At 45.8% G+C, this 16,512-nt stretch overlaps 1 protein-coding gene across 1 annotated transcript; it reads right to left on the bottom strand.

Annotated features, from left to right (window-relative positions):
* Positions 1-1,836: 1,836 nt before the first annotated feature.
* Positions 1,837-16,024, bottom strand: LOC103068256 (perilipin-3-like). The gene is made up of 8 exons (XM_088149323.1): positions 15,925-16,024; positions 8,946-9,016; positions 8,442-8,637; positions 7,550-7,632; positions 5,421-5,718; positions 4,305-4,504; positions 3,082-3,213; positions 1,837-2,479 (listed from the first exon to the last, which is right to left on the bottom strand). Exons 2-8 carry the CDS (start codon positions 9,006-9,008, stop codon positions 2,054-2,056), a joined length of 1,398 nt encoding a protein of 465 aa, XP_088005449.1. The 5' UTR covers positions 9,009-9,016; positions 15,925-16,024; the 3' UTR covers positions 1,837-2,053.
* Positions 16,025-16,512: the final 488 nt, after the last annotated feature.

The raw sequence follows: 16,512 nt of genomic DNA, 5'->3' as shown, positions 1-16,512 counted from the left end.
TATTGCATTCATTTACTGAAAATTATTAGAGATTATTCATACATTGCTGTACACCATATTGGAGTCATCCGTCACAGACACACACCCTTTCTTGAAAGAACTTAAAACTGTTTTATGGATTTTGTGGAAATACTTTTATCTGGCTCGGTCTTTTTTTCTTTCAGAGATTGATGCCTCGTGTTTTTCTTAGTCCCGATACATACTGCTTAGTATTTTTTTTTCCCTTCGAAAAGTCCGTATTTGCAACCTAATTGACACAAGTGAGCTCTCCGGACGTTATCAGGACTTAGAATGGCCAGCGAGTGACAGCTTTTTTAGTGAGCTCCTAATCCTCCTATTTTAGTTACCTTTTATATATACTTTATATACTTTAGTTACCTTTTATATATAGTTTTAAGACAGTTCATTTTATCTAATATTAATTAGTGATCTTAGGAATTAGTGATTTTAGTTTATCAGTAGTAGTAATTTTAGGAATTCAGACTGCATATGTGGGGTTGATTGGGGTAAATTGTAGGGGTGACATGGAAATATGATCTGTACCCTCACTTATCTGTATACTTCTTGTATTTTATTTCCATTTTACCTAATGTGTTATTACATTGGGTTTTATTAACACTTTGTGTTTGAAATCTTGAATTTTGATATGGCCTAAGGGCTAATCAATAAACTTTGATTTGATTTGACTTAGAATTTCACCCACAGGACAGGAAATAGGTGCAAGATAATTGTATTTAAAGCACAGAATCCTAGAAATGTGGAGTTGAAAGGGATCCCCAAGGATCATCTAGTCCAGTGTTGTCCAAACTTGGCCACTTTAAGATGCATGGACTTCAACTCCCAGAATTCCCCAGCCAGCAGAGCTGGCTGGGGAATTCTGGGAGTTGAAGTCCACTCATCTTAAAGTTGACAAAGTGTTTTGAGGTTGGGACAAGGGATCCCTGGGCACCTATGGATTATTTTGGGTAGAACTGAGCACTGGAAGAAGGACCCTTTCCATATTTGGATTCAGTTCATCCGAGGATTTGTTATCATCCACGCTTCGCTCTGCGAAAGGGCAGGAAACCAATTAAAATAGCTGACTGCCCTTCAAAATTACTGCAGGTCTTGGCCCGAAAAAGCCCCCCCCACCCCCCAAAAAACACATAAGAACCAAAGTCTCAGGCTGAACCACCATGAGGTTTTTCACTTTTGCATTAGGGCGTTTTGTGATTCGGGAGGGGGAACCAAGGATCATCTAGTCCAACCCCCTACAAGGGCCAGAAAGTCAATTAAACCATTCTGGAGAGATGCTGGCTTATTCAGCCAGGTCCTGCAAAGCCCACAGCTGAAACAAACCATGCTTTGAGCAGGACAACGGGCCCCGTGAGCTTCTGGGGATGAACTGTTCAGCCCGGCAGAACAACCTTCTGGGTTCAGAAGCTAGGCAGGGTCAGGTTAGTCCCTGGAAAAGAGACCACAAGGAAACCCCAAGGCTGCAGGCTGGGCTGATTTATTCTTTAAAGATAGAAAAGGTTAAGAGGACTGTTAACATTTGGGAAAGACTCAGTCAGGATTCAGTTACGAGAACATCCACTTATTCAGGCTGTACGATGGTGGGGCTGTCTGCAGGGAGGGTGTATCGAAACAATGAAGACACTGGGTGCAAATGCATGATTGAACCCCTCCCCTTTTATAAAATATTCAAGGCACCATCTTGGCTATTGTGATCCTCCCATAGACACCGCCATCTACACTTCTAAAGCAGTGTTTTTCAGCCTTGACCGCTTTAAGACGGGTGGACTTCAACTCCCAGAATTCCCCAGCCAGCCATGCTGGCTGGGGAATTCTGGGAGTTGAAGTCCACCCGTCTTAAAGCAGTCAAGGCTGAAAAACACAGTTCTGAAAGGCACAATGGAGAGCAGATAAGGCAATTAATCTGAAATCTGTGTTCGTGGTGTTGTCTGGGTGCTGTGGCTCTGCTCGAACCCTGGTCTTTCATCTCTCCAGCCTTTTGCAAGACAACTCTAAGAGTTCGTGGGAGCCGTTCTTGAACCTCGTGTCCTTCAATGCTCTAAGGATCTTCCTTCTGCTTCCTTCCTTCCTTCCTGGGCTCTGCCATGAACTGGCGTCGGCGGCCTTCCCATTCCTCCATGCAATTGATGCTGCATGCGTAAGGGACTTCCACCAAGTTGGGAGCAAAAGGCCCCACCACCCACGGGAGAGGAACGTTTTGTACCACGTAGTCCACTATCTCGTCCACCGAGCCCCGGGCCTTGTTGATCCGGCTGCAGCTCTGAGCCAAGACTGCGGTGGGCACCTCCTGGAAGGAATGGGCTGTCGAGAAGGACGAATGGAGACTTTCCACGGTTTGCCAGACTAGCTTGGCTTTGTCTTGGATGCTGGTAGGGAGGCCTTGCAGGTGGGACACCAAGGTTAAGTAGGAAAGCTGCACCTGTTGGATCAGTCCACGAAACATGGACAGCGTCCGGGACTCGACCTATAAAACACGACCAGAAAAATCACATGCAGGGCTCCGTTCTCCTGGATTCATCGGACCCAGGACAGCTTCCGCCTCTCGCTGTTCCTATCGTCACCAGGGACTAGAATATTGACCTTCCCAAGCAATTTGACAGCTGGGCCCAGCCGAAATGCAGCCTGCTGCTCTGTGGCTTAGGATGCTGGGCAGTCCCAACCACTGTGGTGGACTGTGGTTGCAGGAAGCTATGGTTTAGTGCAGGGTGTGAACTCAGAGCAGAAACATTTTTTAATTAATTAATGTATTTATATTTCAAGTTTAGATACCGCCCATCTCACGAGAAGTGTCTCTGGGCGGTTCGCAATAAAACAACAATAAATATTAATTAAAATACAATAAAAACAATATAAAAATACAGTAAAAATAGAAGAAAACCAAACACGTACGCAAATAATAATATCTTCCAAGATGCTGATGATCAGTAAAATGTTAAGATATGGGAGCATCTTCAAGGTGCTAGCATCTTCAATATGTTTGCAGCAAAAAAACCCCTATTTATTTATCTGTCTGTCTGTCTGTCTGTCCTGAATCTTGCCCCAAAGAAGTGAGAATCAGAAAGCTACCTCTGGCTGCACTGAGGAGTCCAACTGCTTGTGGTCCCCAGGATGCTTCTGGGTCCACACCACCCACATCTGATGGAGCTTCTCCTGGCCATTCTGCAGGGTCTGGTCCACCCCCTGTTTGACGTGTTCAATCTAACAAAGGGCAAAAAGCAGAGAGAAAGAGGAGGTTTCCAAAATGTTATTTTTACCAGAAAGCTTCTATCCTCCAGCACGCACACCCAAGCCCGTACGTCGCAAAATCCTGAGCAATGGGCACGTACACATTCTAGCCCTCACTTCTATCTTCCCTTAACTGCCCAGGACCTGGGGGAGCTCATATTCCCCTTAAACAATCCAGCGTTTGCAAAGGGTCTCGATTTCGACACACGGGAAGCTGAAATGCACCATTTGGCATTTGCAACACTCTGCTTAGAGGTTGTTTTAACCCAGTGTTTTTCAAAGTTGGCCACTTTAAGATGGGTGGACTTCAACTCCCAAAATTCCCCAGCCAGCAGGTCTGCAGGGAGGGTGTACCGAAACAATGAAGACGGTGGCCGCAACTGCATGACTGAACCCCCTCCCCTTTTATAAAATATTCAAGGTGCCATCTTGGCTGTTTTGATCCTCCCATAGACACGGCCATCTAAACTTCTAAAGCAGTGTTTTTCAACCTTGACCACTTTAAGATGGGTGGACTTCAACTCCCAGAATTCCCCAGCCAGCATTGCTGGCTGGGGAATTCTGGGAGTTGAAGTCCACCCATCTTAAAGTGGCCAACTTTGAAAAACACTGTTTTAACCTTACCAGAAGGGTTCTGATGCTATTCTGATCATTCTAGAAGGCTTCTGGGCACAAAACACTCCATTTTGAGCTTAAAACACATCCAGAATGATTTGAACAGTACCGAAGCATTTCCAGGAAGTTGGAATGACCCGCTTTGAGGGTGACATGTTTTGACCCTGAAACATTTTGTACATCTTGACCAACCAGCCTCTTGCTTTTCCCAAGAAAATGCTGCTGGTTGGGTCAATATCCCACCCCTGAAGCTTGCAGCCTAGAAGCTGTGTGTTACCTGCTCTGTGACCTCACAGCAAGTCAGCCAATGGGCGTTAAGAATGTGTCATACCTGCTCTGTGACCTCACAGCAAGTCAGCCAATGGGAGTTAGGCAGGAATTTTCTCAATCAAGAAGCACGCGCAAAGCTCCCTGAGAAGATGTAAACATCTCAAGAAGGTTTTTCTTACCAGTACTAAGGTCTGGTGGAGCTGGGAGAGGGCATCATGGGTGCCCCGCTTGGCGCTTTTCAACTTGGCCAGGGAGTGCTGGAAGGCCCGGTGGCGAACCTTACTCGACAAGGATCCCAGGCGCACGAAGTAGCTCTTCTGCTCCTTCTGCTGCTCCACCGTGGCTATTTCGAAGCCCTCCACCGAGGTGGCCAGTTCAGCTGGAAGAAAGAAGACACCATCCCATAGCTTGGAGGTTCATTCATTTGCAAAGCTAGTGTCACATTCCAGGCCTTAAGAACAGTCCTAACCAGAGCTTTTATATCAGATAAAGTTGATATTTTCTACCATTTTTCAGCACAAAAGCAACCCAAGCCCCATTCATGTTTTCTGTGTGAACGGACATCCTCTAGAAACCCCATTTAGAAGGAGAGGAAAACATAAAAAGGTAGAAGACTTTAGGTAGAAATCTAGCTCCAGGTTTGTGAAAGGCCTACCTCGGCATTCGTTCAACAGACTAAGCTTGATTGAGTTCAACCTTTAAAATCTTTGGTAGTTGAGCGTGTTGTGTGAACTTAACCTCTTTGGTTAGTTTCTGGTTCAATGGATTGCGTGAATCCAGAAAATGGATGAGTTGAATCAGTGTTTCTCAACCTTGGCAACTTTAAGATGTGTGGACTTCAACTCCCAGAATTCCTCAGGCAGCCATGCTGGCTGGGGAATTCTGGGAGTTGAAGTCCACACATCTTAAAGCTGCCAAGATTGAGAAATGCTGCATTGAGCAATCAGGTTAAATGTGTGATATGGATATAGCCAAATTCTTAACCACTTGCCTTAAGCACGCTGGTTGGTTCTCTGCCAATAATTTGGACTACAACTCCCATTACAACTCCCACTGGCTATACTTGGTGAGACACAGAGGAGCTGCTGGTGACAACATCTGGAGGACACCAGGTGATCAACTCTTCTCTAAGGAGTCCTTCCAGAACCCTGGATTGCCAGGATAACCAAATTGGAGCTCTCCAGATGTTCTGAACCACCCCAAGTCCTTGCTACTAGCCATGAGCGTGAGGGTTGAGGGGGAGCACATCTGGATGAGGGAAAGCTGCCTACCCCTGGCCAGAAATTAGCACTCACCGAGCTCTTGATCCGTCATCGGAAGATAGTAGTCCACCAATTCTTCGGACTTCCCCAGCATTGTATCCATACTGGTGACAACCATCTCGCCCACTCTGGACCCCATAACGGTGTTCACACCACCTGCCACGACTGACCGAGTCAACTCCATGCTGCCCTGGACAGCCCCCTTGGCCATGTCCACCACCTCGCTCACTCCACTGGACACAGCATCCTTTGCCCCACTGACGGTGCTGGAAACGGCATCTCGGGCTCCGGTGACTTTGCTGGACACTAATTCTTTGGTGTCTGCTACAACCTGGGAAAGGAAATGAACCAATGTTGGAGCCTTGTCCCCAAGAACTTACTGGACTTTAGAAGAACTCATTAACCCCACTTCTTGAAGATCTTTCCTAAAACCCATACCATGCAATAATGTAGATTACTTTGAGGAACATTGTCCTAGAATTAAATAAATGTGGTACAGTACTTGCACTCAATGAATTTTCCTTGTGTTGGGCTCAAGCGGGTGGGGTGTGTGTGTGGGTCTGCTTGGCTGGGAACATGTAGACCCTTGGCTGATTTTAACTGAACATTTATCTCATACTTATTTAACAGTCCCCTCAAGATTCTCCCTACCCATAGAAATATAAGGGTTTTTTAGCAATATTATAGAAATTGTTTGCTGTTGCCTTCTCTGGAGAAGTCCATAATGCTGGAGAAGGTGGAAGGAAAGAGAAGAAGAGGATGAGCAACCGAAGGTGGATGGACCCAGTCACACTGGCGATGGGGGCACCCTTGGAAGACCTGAAAGACTATCTAACAGTCAACACTGACTTGCTAGCACATAATCAATCAATCAATGCAAAAACCCACCTCCCTTTGAGAAGTTCATAATGGTGGGAAAGGTGGAAGGAAAGAGAAGAAGAGGAGGACCACCAGCAAGGGGGAGGGACTGAGTTACAGTGGCAATGGGGGCACCCTTGGAAGATCTGAAGGACCAGGGTGGGGGCAGGTTGACCCAGAGGAGGTCTATCTATGTGGTCACTAACAGTTGATGCCAACTTGATGGCACGTAACTGATCAACGTGAAGATCTAGTTCTCTGGAGGAGGCCTGATGCTGGAAAAGGTGGAAGGAAAGAGAAGAAGAGGACCAGCTGTGAGGTGGGTGGATGTGATGACAGAGGCGATGGGTGCAATGCTGGAAGAGCTGAAGGAGCAGGCTGGGGGAGATCCTCCTGGAGAAAACCTATCTATGTGGTTGCTAAGAGTCCACACTGATTTGATGGCACAAAAATCAATCAATCTTCTGTAGTATTTTTTCATCTTCCCAGCCTACAGCTTCAGGATTCCCCTGGGGGCACTCACCCCACTACTAATCAGTTCTGCCCCGCTAGCCTTTGCAAGATCACACAAGGTTGGTTAAATGCTTTCTTGCCACAGCTACTGATGTTGAAACAAGCCTTAAAAAATACTTTATTTCAATCTGACTTTCAGGAATTGCTGGCTATCATTATAATCAGAATGCTTTTTTAAAAAAAAAATTGTTTTAACAGCTTGCAATCCTGTTAACCAATTGCTCTGCCCTATGCTTTGCAGAAAAGGCTGGATAGTTTCCAATTTCCAGGGATTTGGATCTCTTTCTGGATTGATGAGCATATGTGGAAGATGGCCAAAATCTTGACGGCTGCTCTAAATAAATAAATGTAAGCTAATAAATCTAGATAATAAATCTAAATAAGGTAAGAAATACCCATTTTAAAGAAAGGCAATGGGGGGGGGGAGGCAAAAAAAATAAGCACTTGCATAGAAGTGGTTTTGCCCCAAAATTTCACAGAAAAAGGATGTTAAAACAGAAGTCCCCGAATCCAGGACCAACTGGTGCTGAGCCCTAAAACTTGTCTAAACTAGTAAAGTGGATTCACACAACCTCCTAACTGGGTTTAAAGTGGAGTTGCCTCCACCTCCCTGAGAGATCCCCTCCCCGTAAAGCATCTGGGTCTACCTGCCATCTTGACTTCTCCAGAACGGATGGGGGACCACAGAGAGATCAATCAGCTGCTAGGCGGTAGACTGACTCTGTGATGTGACTCAAGCAAAACCAAGATTCCTAACCAAGTTAGGATGCTGGTGGCAAAGGGCTACTCACCTTCTCAGACGGCTGCTGCAGAATGGGAAGCTTCTCCTCCAGTTTATCCAACCCCTTGCATGCATACACACTGGCTGTTGCAACTGGGAAGGGAGAGGGAAGCACAGCTCAGCTGGGTTCACACGATCCACTTTACCTATGGCAGTGTTTCTCAACTTTGGCAAATTTCAGATGGGTGGACTTCAACTCCCAGAATTCCCCAGCCAGCATGGCTGGCTGGGGAATTCTGGGAGTTGAAGTCCACCCATCTGAAATTTGCCAAGGTTGAGAAACACTGGTCTATGGAATTAAACCCATTTTCTCTGGAACGGAACATTTTGCAGATCTCTCAAAACGATTTGGGAATGCTTAAGAAACTGTCCAGAGGCACAAGCACCGTGCCAGATCAGCAGCTCCTCTGGAATCCAAAGGGATCTGTTTTTTCTTCCCCTTGCAGCTGCAAAGATTAGCTGCAAGGGGCTAGTCCTCAAGATTGCTTGAGTGATGCTTGGGCGTCAGGCTTGTGTTAACTGTTTGTCCAAGACGTGTGCACAACGCGGGAGCCTACTGCAGATTTCGAGATGAAGAGACTCTTGCAAGACTGAACGCTAGAACTGGGAGGGATCTTAAGAGATCAACCAGTCTAGTCCAACAACCAGCTGAGAAGTCCACCCCTATTTTATTTTCTTTTATTTCTATAACCATCCGGCTTCTGTTGAAAGACCTCCAGCAAAGGAGGGTCCATCACCTCCCGAGGCAGCCCGATCAAAGAATCCCAGAATCCTAGGGCGGAAGGCTTGGAAGGGTCCTCAAAGATCATCTAGTCCAGCCCCCTGCCTGATGAAGGGATCCACAGCTTCAGTCAAATGCTCAGCGCCTCCCCCCCCAAAATGGCTCTGGCCTTCCCACTCACTCTGAGGCTCCAGTCTGGTCACGAGAGGCTGGGCACCGCACAGGGCTGCTGCCGTGAGGGTCTTCACGCCTTTCTCCGCCACATCGCAGACGGACTTCAGGTAGGGATGTGTCTCCTTGGTGGTGGCGTAGGCCGAGGAGACCATCTGGCAGGTGGAGCTCACCAGCGGAAGGCTGGCGACCCGACTGATCACGTTCTGCAGGGATGAGTGGCTGGTGAATTTAGTGCAAATCAACCATTGATACCGGCAGCCTTGAGTGGGAGGGGCTGACCAAGGCTCGACGGCTGCCAGTTGCCGATCAGACATCAACACTTACCAACTGGGCTCCAGGGCCACCACCAGTTATCAGATGGCTTGTTGGGTTTTCTAGCCAGTGACGTGAACACAGCGGCTGTGGTTTCCATGTCATCGCCGTAACCCAACCAATGATGGCTTATTCAACAAATCAGGGTTAAAACATCACGGTTTAGGAACGAAGGGGAAATCCAGTCCTAGAATCTTACCTGCTGCTCCAACGCTTTGCCATCAGGCGCCACGTGGTTCTCCTCGCTTTCCTCGGATGACATGGGTGAAACTGACAAGCAGAAGAGGATGTGTCAGAGCGCACTTCCCGTCTCGCAGAGCGTTTAAAATCATAGGATGGCCAGGTACGTGATAGTTGGAGGGGCTCTACTGTATTTTATTTATTTATTTCTAAAATTTTATTATTAGTGGAATTCACAAAGATAAAAGACAGTTCAATAATCTGATGATGAAGAAATAATAATAACAGTAATCCATACAAAAAGTTCCAGTAAAAATATTAATATCCAGCAACCTCAATCCTTTAACATGATCTTTTCACTTCTAGAATATAAGGTCATTTCAACAATTGACAGAAGACTCTTGAATTCACTCCTTAACACAATGTTTTTCACCCTTGGCAACTTTAAGATGTGTGGACTTCAACTCCCAGAATTCCCCAGCCAGCCATGCTGGCTGGGGAATTCTGGGAGTTGAAGTCCACACATCTTAAAGTGGCTAAGGTTGAAAAACACTGCCTTAACTTCTCAAGTCTTCCTTATTCATTGTAGATCCAATACCAGGAATTCCTTAGCGTTGTGTGATCAAGCAAAACATCTCATAAAAACTAAAATGAGGCAGTGAAATCAACAAAGAGAACAGCACAACAGACGAGAATCAGAAGCAAATAATAATGCCCCCGAAAATATCGTATCCAAATCCAGCAAGATCCTATGACGATCCAAAAAGCATCGCTAACAGGTATCTGTTGGTTGTGTGGGTCTGTGTCCAACGAGATGCAGAAAATAAGAAGAGGAGAAAAAAAAATGTAGATAAATCTCATTTACACCAACCCCACTCCCTTTTGCCTCCATCTCTTTCCATCCTTGCTTTTCCCACCTCCACGCGCTGCTTCGTACACGGCGGTCTGTTTTTTAATTTTTGCAATTAAAAGCAAGGCTTTGCAATTAAAAAAAACAACAACCATCAGAGACAGGACCTCAAGTTTACTTCCCTCTATACCAGTGTTCCCCAAACTTGGCAACCTTAAGATACTGGCTGGGGAATTCTGGGAATTGAAGTCCACCCGTCTTAAAGCTACCAGTTTGAAAAACCACGTTTTCACCTTACCGGAAGGGTTCCGATGATCATTTTAGAAATGTTCTGTGCTCAAAATAGCCCAGTTTGAACTCAGAATACATCTGGAATAGGCGTTGAAGTTGCCAAGTTGGGGAAACACTGCTCCACACCCACCCAAAATCACACTTTGGCACTGCGCTTCTGCGCTGACGCTTTTCACGTGCCAGGTTTGCAACAGCGTCCATTGATTTCTATGGCACATCCATTGATTTCTATGGCACATCCACTGATTTCTGTGGCATCCATTGATTTCTACGCGGTGGCACAAGGATTTCAACTCTATTTGGAGGTCGTTTCACTTTTTAATACAAGTTCATTGAAGCCCAAGATAGGGCTTCGGGAAACACTTTATAGATCTCAACTGCTCGTATTTGAGAACTCCCAAATACCGGCATTTTGTTTTCATTTCTCTCCAGCTCTATCATTTTTTCCTGCTTTTTTCCCCTTTTGGTCCTCTTTTGTGTTGCTATTTTGTTTCTAGTCCTCATGATGTAGCTGAAAAAGGAAACAATGTCACAAAACAACGTCACAATACGCTTGAGGTAGCTGGGTTGGCCCTAAAACAGGGTTCCTCAATCTTGGCGACTTTAAGACGGGTGGACTTCAACTCCCAGAATTCCCCAGCCAGCACAGCTGGCTGGGGAATTCTGGGAGTTGAAGTCCACCCATCTTAAAGTCGCCAAGGTCAAGGAACCCTGCCCTAAAAGTCTCTAGAGGTGAACAAGCCACATTTTGTAGTGCAAAATCTGAACCCGACCATCAGGGAGGAGGGACGAGAAAGACCAAGGACGTAAAACGAGCCAGCCTGGATGTGCTGTGTAAATATGCCCAGAAAATTAACTTTGTCCTACTGGGCTGCTTGCCAGGGGCACAAAGAGCCCTTAGTCATTTTGGGAATGCCCACGGTTCTTTCATGCCTGTGCCAGGAACGTCACCCTCTGCCGAATGGCACAGAAATACAATCCCAGGGCACAATGTGTCCCTGCAAGGTTACTGCAGAATTATTGCCTTATTTGGTGAAAATGGCAGACTGGGGTACAAAACAGGATTAACATCCATTATTAGGTAAAATAGGCACCCTCAATGCATTTTTCAAGATTCATTTTAAAAAATCAACTTTAATTCTGTTGTCAATCGGAAAGAATAGAAAGGAAGCTCTTTATTTCCAAGCCTTGCCTTGCAGCTTTGAAAATATACCCAACAGAATGCAAATACGTGAACTGCCAATCAAATAGGCGCGCCAGTCAAATGATAAGCTCACCCTATAATTATGGCCACCAGAATCGTTTAGCAATTCTCATAATTGGCAACAAGTGACGATTACAAAATAATACACATATGATTTAATTTCATTCCTTATTTTCCGTAAAAATAGGAAGAAAATGCTGAAAATCACACGAAATATAATTTTTAATATAATTTTAACGGAGGGAGGGGCCCACGAAGGCAGAAGTGACTAGGGCCCACAAGTCATAATATGGCCCTGGGGTGCAAGATTTTTCTTTCTTTGAGTCTTTCCCCCAAGACTGTTTTGACCACGAGAGAAACTTAACTCTGGCCAGACTTGATTCACAGAAGTATCAACCCCTCCAGACCTCAGAAAGCTGCATTGTTCAAGTTATTACAGTATTAATTGAAGCCCGTTTCGAAGTTTCTAGTCCTCATGGTGGAATGAAATGAGTTGTAAAAGCCAAGCATAAAAGGGAACGGGGATTGGGTTAAAAGAATTAAGCACCGATTTCAAACCAAGGCTGAAGAGACTTGTATAGTATTTAGAGATAATACGATTGTAATCATCTGTTGAAAAGAACGTCGGAAGTAATTCATATATTCCTTTAGTTTTTCTCTTTTTCTTTCCTTTTTTTCTTTTGTCTTTTGTTGTATGAGAAAATCCTTAATAAATATGAACAAATAAGAGGAGTCCGTGTGGCTTACAAATAAAACAATTCATATAAAAAGAGGAATATGGCTGACCAAAAGAACAAATGCTCCATCTTAACTAACTAAACTAAACTAAACTAAACTAAACTAAACTAAACTAAACTAAACTAAACTAAACTAAACTAAACTAATAATAGTAATACCAGAGCTTGCCTTTTGAAAAAATGTTATTGCTATTAAATGTGTATATGTTTAGATTTATATCTATTATCATGTTAATTCTGAGGGGGTTTGTATATTTTAAGTTATAACTTAATAACTAATTGGGTGGTGTGTATATTACCATTTGTTTTTCTGTGTTGTTTTCCCTGCAACTCTTTTTTAAAAATTGCAATGTAAAAATAATTTAAAAACGCTTGGGAAAATGTTAAGTATGGCTATTGCTGGGAATTTGTCCCCATACTTGGATGAAATGCAAAGGCTCCTGAGAGTTAGAAAAGAGACGTTGACAAATCAGTGTTTCTCAACCTTGGCGACTTTAAGATGAGTGGACTTCAACTCCCAGAATTCCCCAGCCAGCATGGCTGGCTGGGGAATTCTGGGAGTTGAAGTCCACTCATCTTAAAGTCGCCAAGGTTGAGAAACACTGACTTAGGTGAACAAAGCAGGAGATCACTTCAGACGGCCGTTTCTAAAATAGCCAGAGCTGAACTCAGTTGCGTGTGACCTAGTGGCTAAGACATGCTTGTACGTTCATACGCCTCTCTCCAGGTGTGCCAACCGTAGCACAAGTTTAGTGCTTTTCTGGGACAGCACTACAAACATGTCAAAAAGGAAATCAACCATCATTCGACAGTCAGGCCCCCTTGAAAAGCACCTGTACAAAGCCAGAGCGAATTTTGACAGCCAGCTAAGCCCACAGGTCTAGCCACTGGCCAAAACTCACCTCCTTCCCAGCTGCACTGAACCATGGCATGAACCCACCTTGGCACCCTCTTTCTTCTGCCACGCCATTGCGGCCCTGCCGTTCTCACCCCTCCCATCCCAAAAGCAACTTTTAAGTTGTCCGGCCTTTAAAGTCGGGCTTTCCTCTTTAAGCTGCAGAAGTTCTCCTGGGCGTGCAATCTGACCTGCTTCACCAACTTTTGCACCCATGTTGTAGTAGTCAGGGGGTTGGAGAAGAGCGGGGCCTTTTGCCCGCTTCTGGCCAATGTGGCCAATTCACTTCTTTGCTCCCTGTGCATATTTTCCAGGATTATTCTGCCTGAAGCAACAGGAAATACTGTTTCTTTCCATTTGGGGTCTTCTCCCGAACAATAGCTGACCAGTAATGTGGGTGGGTGGGGGCTGCAAAGGGAAGCAGGAGAGGTCGCCATCTTTCTTTCTGCACGCTCACAGCACAACCCTCCCCGGGCCTACCGGCTGTTGCTCAAGCCGCTTTGGAAAATGGGTTTAGTGCTCTTCTGGAATGGCGCTAAATCCGTATCAAACAAGGGGTCTGTGATGGAATGGAATTATGAAGGCCAAACTCAGGGAGAAAAACGTTTCCTTTCATCTCCTGAGGCGCGAGGGAAAGATAAGAGGATGAGACTGGCACCTCCCTGAGGAATTCACAATGTTGTGGCTGGCATTACTTGGGAGTGGGGTTTCAGTCTGGGAAGATTGATGTCAGGCCTAGCCCAAGGAACCCCAAGAGACCATGTAAATTCAGTCCAGCAATGTTTATTAGCTGCAACGTCTAGCAAGATTTTTCCCAGACTGAAACCCCACTCCCAAGTAATGGCAGCCACAACACTGTGAATTCCTCAGGGAGGTGCCAGTCTCATCCTCTTATCTTTCCCTCGCGCCTCAGGAGATGAAAGGAAACGTTTTTCTCCCTGAGTCTGGCCTCCATAATTCCATTCCATCACAGGTCAGGCGCTCAGCTCAGGCTGGGCATGGATGTGTTCAAAGAGACATCAGGCGATATCAGGTGATGGTCAGATCCCTTTTAGACGTGAGTGTAGCACTATTCCACAATAGCATTCTTCCGGAATAGTGCAAAACCCGTGTCCGAAGGAAGCCAACGATCAGCTGATGGTCAGTCGTCCTCGGAACGGACCTACACAGAATTCCTGCACCAAAACACCGAGTTTTGACAGACGGTTAGAAGGAGCGATCTACCCATCTGTTAAAACTTATGTCCTTCCCAACCGCAGGCCCATTTCACATGAAAGAAAGTTAAGGTGGACACTCTTCCCACCAGCTGATGACGTTTACTGGGTGGGAGGGAACCCAAGCTGGTGGAATCCACCCATCTCTGTCCTGAATATGCTCTGCGCACGGAAAATAAGGAAACGAACATTGTTAGAAAGGCAGGACAGAGATCAATTTTATTGATTGACTGATCATATTTATATCATGTTATAGTTCTGTGCTGAAGGATTAGTGGAGATCATTAGTGGAGCAGTAAGGAAAAGCTCAGAGAATAATGTCTCTGTTTCAGGGTTCAGGGTTTCCATCTAATCAACTATGTTCCCACAGAACTTAATCCTGCAAAGCATTTTTATCCGTGAAGATGAAGCGGAAAAAAATGTTATGGTCTTGCAGTCGGTCCTTAGAAGAGCAAGGGGATGCAATCCTCTCTCAATCGGAACGGCTAAGTCCAACAATGCAGCGATTTTATTCTATTTTTATATCCTTCCATCCACAAGCACCCTCCTCAATTCCTCAAAATCAATACTGCGGGGTCAGGAGTCCTGATCTCCGGCTACTCCAATTCCTCAACAGCTTTATCAGCTTACAATCTAGCTCTCGATGAGCTTGGTCTACACCCAAAGGAGGAAGAGTGAAGCACTCGTGATTTCTATTTTTTTTAGAGCCTCCAGCTCTGATTTGAGGAACTCTCTTAGACTGCCTGGAAATAAATACTTTCATTAAAATCACATGTGTCCTACAACGGAACGGCTTACTCCTTAATATCCAAATGAAAGAAATGCTAGTTTCTGGAAGGAAAAAAAGATAATCTAGAAGGATGATGTGCGTGTCTGCACGTATGCAGGATGAGTGTGCCTCTGTGGGTGTTTGTGTGTGTGGAAGAGGGAAAGAAGGACAGCCATTATTATTATTATTATTACTACTGATGCCCATCTTTAGTAATAGTAAATAGTAATTATTATTATTACTATTGATGCCCATCTCATCTAAGCAACTCTGGGCAGTTCACAACGGGTAAAAACAATCCAATAAAAACAAGTTAAAAAACCAATATACAAACATATAAAAACTGTCCATCATCAGTTTAAAAAAACAAAAGTCACGATCGGCAGCAGCAGCCCTCGTTCTACAGCAGCCCCATAGGGCCATCTCTCCTTTTAAACAAAAATAACCCAGAAAGATCCGACAGTGGAAGAATGTCTGATATTACTTAGGTTACCCAGTGCGAGACGTTTTAGCCATCTTATTCAAGTCAGATTTGTTTCCAAAAGCGAGACCCAAAGAATTTTACGGCACTTTTCGAAGCAAACTTGGCATAAGTAAGTTTTAGAAAACGAACCCTCTAAAAACGCAACAAGGATCTTCACTGTTCGGCTGCAAGCGACTGACACAGCCTGGCATTATCGGATGACTCAGAACCCCCTTTTCTTTTCAAAACTCCAAAACCCATTTTAAAACGTGTATCAGGAGAAACAGTGCGATTAGCCAACGTTGTACAGGAAATCGGCTAATCCGCAGGTTTTGTCTGACAAGAGGAATCCCCTTTACGAGTTTAGGAACGCACAACAGAATTTGCATTCACACGTTCTCACGCACACGCCTTCCCACTAAAGCCCAGCCACCGACTTTTGCAGCCCCCCATCCCGGAACACTGGAAAACTCTCCCTCGAGGCAGGCAGCTGCACCCCCCTCCTTGTCCTCCCCACCGCAAGTAACTTTCCAACCCGGTGGAGCTACACCCCGGCCACGCCGCCTTCCTCTTACCCCGCGGGAATCGACGGCGCGCTCCGGTCCCGACCTACGACCACCCCCTCGCCGCGGCGACTCCTGCTTACCCGGAGGGGGCGTGGTTAGAACGTTGGGCAAAGAGTTTCGTTCCATCGCTGCGCGTCCGAGCCAATCAGCCAAGGGGAGGGCTCGACCGCAGCCAATGGGGAGAGACGGGAGCGAAGCGGGAGGGGAGCTGAGCGGGGCGAGTTCGTGCTGCACGTGGGTTGGAGCGGGCGTGGGAAAGCGACGCGGTTCTGGAAAGGAAAGCGAGTTTACGGGAGTTTCTTTAGAAGCCCCGGAAGATTTTCTAGAGGGGAAGCAGGCAGTCAAGCGAGCGAGGAAGGTGGGACGGCGCTAGAAGGGGTGGGGATGGCAAAAAAAAAAAAAAAGTGCCTCTGAGCGCATGCAGAAGGCGGCCAAGAGTGAATATGGCATAGAGGGCAAGGCTTACACCTCGTGGAAAGGCTTTGGGGCCGTTGGTGGGAGTTGGGGGCGTTCCCGACCCGGCGTGGGAGTGCAGGCGTTGAAATCTCCTCGCTTCTGGAGGGCGCCAGGTTGGGAGAGATGCGGAAAATGATGCGC

Source organism: Python bivittatus, unplaced genomic scaffold (genome assembly GCF_059951505.1).
Source record: "Python bivittatus isolate LINGU-HERP-01145 unplaced genomic scaffold, Pbiv_v1 ctg000580_np1212, whole genome shotgun sequence".
NCBI lineage: Eukaryota > Metazoa > Chordata > Lepidosauria > Squamata > Pythonidae > Python > Python bivittatus.
This window is presented reverse-complemented; position numbering and strand designations above follow the sequence as displayed.

What these genes read in the sequence shown, in the direction of transcription:
- LOC103068256 (XM_088149323.1), bottom strand. Translation starts at nt 9,008, where the DNA reads ATGTCATCCGAGGAAAGCGAGGAGAACCACGTGGCGCCTGATGGCAAA. An exon ending in TGCAGCAGCCGTCTGAGAAG is followed by an intron (nt 5,719 to 7,549) that starts GTGAGTAGCCCT and finishes TTCCTTTCCCAG; the next exon opens with GTTGTAGCAGACACCAAAGA. An exon ending in TCCACCAGACCTTAGTACTG is followed by an intron (nt 3,214 to 4,304) that starts GTAAGAAAAACC and finishes GCCCTTTGTTAG; the next exon opens with ATTGAACACGTCAAACAGGG.